The 7,664-nt window shown below is 45.4% G+C and overlaps 1 protein-coding gene across 1 annotated transcript in view; it reads right to left on the bottom strand.

The window, feature by feature from the left end:
- Positions 1-446: 446 nt before the first annotated feature.
- tedc2 (tubulin epsilon and delta complex 2) overlaps positions 447-7,664 on the bottom strand; it is a 28,970-nt gene continuing 21,752 nt past the window's right edge. Inside the window, exons 9-10 of the mRNA XM_073060005.1 lie at positions 6,251-6,426; positions 447-5,901 (exon numbers count right to left, since the gene is read on the bottom strand). Coding sequence (XP_072916106.1) covers positions 5,767-5,901; positions 6,251-6,426 — 311 coding nt within the window. The 3' untranslated portion in view covers positions 447-5,766. The remainder of the gene's footprint in view (positions 5,902-6,250; positions 6,427-7,664) is intronic.

Below are 7,664 nucleotides of genomic sequence, written 5' to 3'. Positions count from 1 at the left end.
GAGAAGCAGTTTCAGCGACAGGTTACTATCGATGCAATGCTCCTCAGACAGGATGAAGAGGTCAATACTCCCCAATGCCATTAGGCTTTACAATTCAACCGCCAGGACTTAAGAACTTTTTAAAAGCTATTATTAATGCTTTTTGAGATAGTGATTTAGATGCATATCATATTTTTTACTGAGTTAAGTATTGTATGTAATTAGTTTTGCTACAACAAGTGTATGGGACATTGGAAAAAAGTTGAATTTCCCCATGGGGATGAATAAAGTATCTTTCTATCTATCTATCTATCTACTTGGCAAATCTATAGAACAGTAACTGTAAACATCAGGAACTAAAATTATTATTTTGTGTGTTGTGTGTGAGTTATATATAGGTGTTGTGCACCTTGGTCTGGAGGAATGTTGTTTCATTTGTAGTATAAATGTGTACAGTTGAATGACAATAAATTTGAACTTCAGATTTATATTTCTCAATTTATAATAAATTTTACATATTGCAATGTATTGCTGTTACAAAATAACAAACTTCAGGACATCTGTCACAACCATGGTCACAGAGACATACGCACACTCACTCAGACATAGCACAAATGCACCATAGCTGATTATTAATAAAAGTTGACTGTACAAAAGTGAACACTATAGTTATTGTTGATTCCACGTACAAATATTGTGCAGTTACAGTAGTGTGTGGAAATGATTGTGATCTCTGCCTCTGCTGTCACAGAGACACAGTATGTTATTGTGCCAGAAAATCATGTACACCCACTTGTACCCAGGGCAGCGGAGGCTAACTATGCTCTACACACCGTAGGGGTGATTTGGCAGGGTGGCAGTGGGTAGGGATAGGGGTAATCCAGTGGTAATCTCTGGGGGGAGGGGCAGTCTGTGGGAACATCTCTGCATTCCCTGGTTGTGGTGAATGTGTTGAGTGGGGGTTGGGGTAATTCACCTGTCCCCAGAGGCCAATCTGTCAGTCGTCTTTGTCTCCCCTTGACCAGGAAAAGATGTTTGACAGGGTGGACCATGAGTACCTTTTAGAGACTCTGCACACACCCAACTGTTATACACTGCTGTGGAGCGCCTTCTTAAAGTCAACGGGTCCTTAACAGCACCCTTGAGCTTTGGAAGGGTTGTGTCAGAGTGGCCCCGTGTACTCTGTTTGCGTGGAGCCATTCCTACGCCTTCTCTGGAAGAGACTGACGGGTTTGGTTTTAGCAAACCAGCCATGGAGGTCGTCCTTTCAGTTTACACTGATGACGTCCTCCTCTTGGTTACTGACCCCGTTGACTTGCAGATGATGTGAGACTGCCAGATCTTTTCAGCTACGCCCTCTGCAAGCGTCAAATGGGAAAAGTGTGCTGGCCTCTGGGTGGGTGGACTCCCTGCTGGAGGGGTTAAAACCCTTGGCGTGGAGCACCATGCACCTCCTCTACCTGGGGAGTGCACTTGAGCTCCACTGAGGAGCCCTGGCCTGTGAACTGGTGGGACTTAGAGACAAAAGTCTCTGCCCATCTGGGATGCTGGTCAGGCCTACTTTACACAAATTCATACCTGGTAATAAATCAGCTGGTTGCCTCCATGATCTGTCACCGGCTGGTCACTTTGGTCTCACCCACTGGTTTTGTCTCCAGGATCCAAAGAAGGCTGGTGGGTTTCTTTGGGGCAATAGGAGGCATTGTGTTTCTGCTGCAGTCCTGAGTCTTCCATTTGTGTAGGGTGGACAGTCACAGGTGTATTGTTACGTACCCATCTGAGAGCACCCAGCAGATACCTGTACACAAAGCACCCTCTGAGATGGCATGTGCTGGCAGCACATTTTCTCCAGCTGCAGCGGGTATAGAGTTTAGTTACATCCAATCAGGGTGCTTCTGGGCAGGCGGGGCATGGTGCTCTGACTGTGAGGGAGACTGGTCCCCATCCTATCATGATGGTGTTGAGGAAGCTCAGGAATGGGTAGGGGTTCTGGCTGTGTTAGCACCTGGTCAGCCAGAATTGCTCACTTTTGTATGGGCTAGTTTTGCACACCTTTCACTTCTTTGCCTTTGCCTGCCAACCAGACTCACTGTGGCAGTCTGTTTTACCATCTGGTGGTAGCGGAGGTCCCTAGTGGAAATCTCTTCATACTGCGGTCTTTCCCCTGTATATTGGGGGCCTAGGGTGGAAAGTGTTGCATTGGACAGTACTTTGCAACAGGTTTTTAAGCAGGTTCACTGACACCCCACCCACCTGTCCACTCCGTGACTGAGAGGAGTCCGTTTACCATGTATATATAGAATGCGAGAGGTCGCTCAGAGGATCTACTGGTGGGCTTGCTCCTGGGCCTGGCCAAGATGGCCATTCACAAATCCAAGCAGCAGACAGTCGAGGCTCTGCCAGAGCCGGCTGACTGAATGCCCCCTTTCCAGGGATACATTCCGTAAGACTATAAGACATAGGAGCAAAATTAGTCCATTTGGCTCATTTAGTCTGCTTCACCATTCAATCGTGGCTCCCTCTCCTCGGTCTCATTCCCCAACCTTCTCCCCATAACCTTTGATGCCGTGTCCAATTAAGAACCCATCAAGCTCTGTCTTAAAGACACCCAATTATCTGGCCTGCACAACTGCCTGTGGTTAACAAATTCCACAAATTCAGCACACTTTGGCTAAAGAAATTTCTCTGCCATCTCTGTTTTAAATGAACACCCCTCTATCCTGAGGCTGTGCCTTCTTGTCCTAGACTCCTCCACTATGGGAAACATCCTTTCCACATCTACTCTGTCCAGACCTTTCAATGTTTGAAAGGGTTCAATGAGATAACCCCTCATTCTTCTAAACTCCAGCAATACAGACCCAGAGCTATAAAATGCTCCTTGTATGATAATCCTTTCATTCCCAGAATCATACATGTGAATCTCCTCTGAATCCTCTCCAATGCCAGCACATCTTTTCTTAAATGAGCAGCCCAAAACTGTTCACAATAGTCAAGGTGAGGCCTCACCAGTGCCTGATAAAGCCTCAGCATCACATTCCTGCTCTTGTATTCTCGACCTCTTGAAACGAATGCGAACATTGCATTTGCCTTCCTCACCACTGACTCTACCTGCAAGTTAACATTTAGGGTGTTCTGCACAAGGACTCCTAAGTCCTTTTGCATATCAGAATTTTTGGATTTTCTCTGTTTAGAAAACAGTCTGCATATTTATTAATACTGCCAAAGTGCATGACTATGCATTTTTCAACATTGTATTTCATTTGCCATTTTCTTGCCCTTTCTCCTAATCTGTCTAAGTCGTTCTACAGCCTACCTGTTTCTTCAACACCACCTGCCTCTCCACCAATCTTCGTATCATCTGCAAACCTGGCGACAAAGCCATCTATTCCATCATCTAAATCACTGATATACAGCATAAAAAGAAGCGGTTCCAAAACCAATTCCTGCGGAACACCACTAGTCACTGGCAGCCATCAGAAAAGGATCCTTTTATTCCCCCTCGCTGCCTCTTCCAATCAGCCAATGCTCTAACCATGCCAGTAACATTCCTGTAATGCCATCATGGGCTCTTAACTTGGTAAATAGCCTGTGTGGCACTTTGTCAAAGGACTTTTTAAAGTCCAAATATACAAAATCCACTGCATCCCCTTTATCCATCCTACTTGTAATCTCCTCAAAGAATTCCAACAGGTTCGTCAGGCAAGATTTTCCCTCAAGGAAAGCATGCTGACCTTGCCCTGTGTCACCAAGTGCTCCATAGACCCAACCTTAACAATTGACTCTAACATCTTCCCAGCCACTGAGGTCAGGCTAACTGGTCAATTTCCTTTCTGTTGCCTTCCTCCTTTCTTAAAGAGTGGACTGACGTTTCCAATTTTCCAGTCCTCTGGCACCATGCAAGAGTCCAATAATTTTACAAAGATCATTGCAAAAGCTTCCATCATCTCTAGCGCTACCTCTTTCAAAATCCTCGGATGCAGTTCATCTGGTCCTGGTGATTTATGTACCCTGGGTCTTTCAGCTTTTTGAGCACCTTCTCCCTTGTAATAGTAACTGCCTCACTTCTCTTCCCTCACACCCTTCAACATCTGGTCCACTGCTAGTGTCTTCCACAGTGAGGGCTGATGAAAAATATTCATTTAGCTTATCTGCCACCTCCTTGCCCCCCATTATTACTACTCTGGCCTATATCCACTCTCATCTCTTATTTTTTTACATACTTGTAAAAGCTTTTACTATCCACTTTGATATTGTTTGCTAGCTTGATTGCATATTTCATTCTTTCACTCCTAATGATTCTTTTAGTTACTCTCTGTAGGGTTTTAAAAGCTTTCCAATCCTCTGTCTTCCCACTAATTTTTGATTTGTTTATGCCCTCTCTTTTAATTTTACATTAGTTTTGACTTCCCTTATCAGCCATGATTCTACTATTTTGCCATTTGAGTATTTCTTCATATTTAGATAACATCTATCCTGCACCTTCCTCATTTTTTCCAGAAACTCACACCATTGCTGCCCTGCTGTCATCCCTGTCAGCAACTCCTTCCAATTTACTTTGGCCAACTCCTCTCTCACACCAATGTAATCACCTTTACTCCACTGAAATACTGCTACATCAGACTTTACTTTCTCCCTATCAAATTTCAAATTGAACTCAATCATATTGTGATCACTGCCTCCTAAGGGTTCTTTTATCTTAAGCTCCCTAATCATTTCCTGCTTAAGTATAGCTGATCCCCTAGCAGGCTCAATGACAAACTGCTCTCATAGGCATTCAACAAACTCACTCTCTTGAGATCCATTTCCTACCTGATTTCCCCAATTGACCTGTACATTGAAATCTTTTATGACCATCATAACGTTACCCTTCTGACATGTCTTTTCTACTTCCTGTTGCAATCTGTGGTGCCTGTATAAATGTCATCAGGATCCTTTTACCCTTGCACTTTCTTAACTCAACCAACAAGGATTCAACATCTTCCAATCCTGTCACATCTTTCTACTGATCCTGATGCTATTCTTTAACAACAGAGCCTGGGTGTCCTTGGAGAGAGTGCATCTGGTTACAATTGGTACAGTGGGAGATTTCAGGGAACAGTGGGCCTTCCCAGGGAACAGACTGTTTTATAGAGTTTTTAATTTGCATTTGTTCTCCGTCTTGTAAAGCCTTGATTTTTATATTTCATTTATTTTTGTATGAATAAACTTGTTGTTTGTAAAACAAAGCAGGATGATTCTGTGCAAGTGGGTTTAGGTGGGATGAGGCAAGTAGGAAGAAGGGGTGACTCTGTAGGGTGCATGGAGCAGGTGAATGGGCTACATGGGGTGGGGATGATCCAGCAGGATGACAGCTGCACACGGTCCAAAAGCCAGTGATTCTGTGGGGTCTGGGGAGCAACACCCCTCTCTGTGGTGCAGATGAATGGGCTGAGTGAATCCTGCTGATCCAGGTTGATCTTTGAACATATGCCCTCTCCGACACAAGTGACAGGCACAAACCCCTGGCTATAAACCTCCATCTGTCTGAGAAGTTTTCCACACCCCTCCCCATGGGTGTTGCCTGACCTGCTGCTCACGTCCCCTAGCCTCTGTCCCCCCTTTCACACTGCAGCGGGTCCATGAGTTGGTTTTGTCCATAGGTTGGTCTGTTGGTAGTCTGTGGGTTGGTGGATCGGCCAGTGGCATTGGTTAATCTGTTGGTGCGTCAGTGGGTCCGTCCACAGGTCTTTTGGTCAGTTGGTGGATCAGAAATGCCAACTCCGCTGGGAACCGACCGGTGTTAGGGTGTTAGTCAGTCACATTATCCAACACTAATGCAGGGAAGTGCTGTCCCCCCTCACACAGTAAGGAATAGGCTGCTCGATACAGGTGTGGTGGGGGCTGCTGTGCAGACATGAGGGGAAGCAACTCCTCCATCAGGACCTGTGAGGGAAGGAGAATTGACAGTCAAGACATTGAACCTGGTCCCACACACACACACATCTGCACATTGACTTAGCGAGACAATGAGGTAGAAAGGCTCAGCAGCCCATACCTCACACACTCCTAGGCAAGGGGGAGAGAACGGTGAGGGGACAGAGAGTAGGGGGGGGGGGGGAGAGAAGGGGAGAGGGGGAAGAGAGGGGGAGAGTAGAGGGGGGTAGAGAGAGAGGGGGTAGAGGGCATTTCACTGTACATTTTGATGTACATGTGACAAGTAAAGCTTTAATTTATTTCATGAATGCTAGTGCATAAGGTAATGTATCTGATGGGAGTGAGAAGTGTATCTTACCATTTGAATGTGGATCTGCTGTTGGAGAGTCTGCACCTGAAACCTGGCGTACTCCAGTTCCTTCAGCTCCTCTAGACTGGAATAGAGCAGCAGTGGCACATTCTCACTGCTGGCATTTCCACACGTTCTAAACACCGGTCTCCAGCACATCCCAACTTTCATCCAGGGTCCTGCACCTATGGACAGGATAAAACAGGAGACGATGATGACACAAAACAGTAGAAAATAAACATAGAAACATAGAAAATCTACAGCACAATACATGCCCTTCGGCCCACAAAGCTGTGCCGAACATGTCCTTATCATAGAAGTTACCTAGGGCTACCCATAACCCTCGATTTTTCTAAGCTCCATGTACCTATCTAGGAGTTTCTTAAAAGACCCTATCGTATCCGCCTTCACCACTGTCACCGGCAGCCCATTCCACGCACTCACCACTCTCTGCGTAAAAAAAACTTACCCCTGAATTCTCCTCTGTACCTACTTCCAAGCACCTTAAAACTGTGCCCTCTCATGCTAGCCATTTCAGCCCTGGGAAAAAGCCTCTGACTATCCATACAATCAATGCTTCTCATCATCTTATATACCTCTATCAGGTCAACTCTCATTCTTCATCGCTCCAAGGAAAAAAAGCAAAGTTCACTCAACCTACCTCATAAGTCATGCTCCCCAATCCAGGCAACATCCTTGTAAATCTCCTCTGCACCCTTTCTATGGTTTTCACATCCTTCCTGTAGTGAGGTGACCAGAACTGAGCACAGTACTCCAAGTGGGGTCTGACCAGGGTCCTATATAGCTGCAACATTACCTCTCAGCATCTAAACTCAATCTCATGATTGATGAAGGCCAATGCATTGTATGTTTTCTTAACCACAGAGTTAACCTGCACAGTAGCTTTGAGTGTCCTATGGTCTCAGACCCCAAGATTCCTCTGATCCTCCACACTGCCAAGAGTCTTACCATCATATTTGACCTACCAAAATGAACCACTTCACACTTTTCTGGGTTGAACTCCATCTGTCACTTCTCAGCCCAGTTTTACATCCTATCATGTCCAGCTGTAACCTCTGACAGCCCTCCACACTATCCACAACACCCCCAACCTTTGTGTCATCAGCAAATTTACTAACCCATCCCTCCATTTCCTCATCCAGATCAGTTATAAAAATCACAAAGAGTAGGGGTCCCAGAACGGATCCCTGAGGCACACAACTGGTGACCAACCTCTATGCAGAATGTGACTCGTCTACAACCACTCTTTCCCTTCTGTGGGCAAGCCAGTTCTGGATCCACAAAGCAATATCCCCTTGGATCCCATGCCTCCTTACTTTCTCAATAAGCCTTGCATAGGGTACCTTATCAAATGCCTTGCTAAAATCCATATACACTACATCTACTGCTCTACCTTCATCAA

The sequence above is a fragment of the Hemitrygon akajei genome, chromosome 11, assembly GCF_048418815.1.
Source record: "Hemitrygon akajei chromosome 11, sHemAka1.3, whole genome shotgun sequence".
Lineage (NCBI taxonomy): Eukaryota > Metazoa > Chordata > Chondrichthyes > Myliobatiformes > Dasyatidae > Hemitrygon > Hemitrygon akajei.
This window is presented reverse-complemented; position numbering and strand designations above follow the sequence as displayed.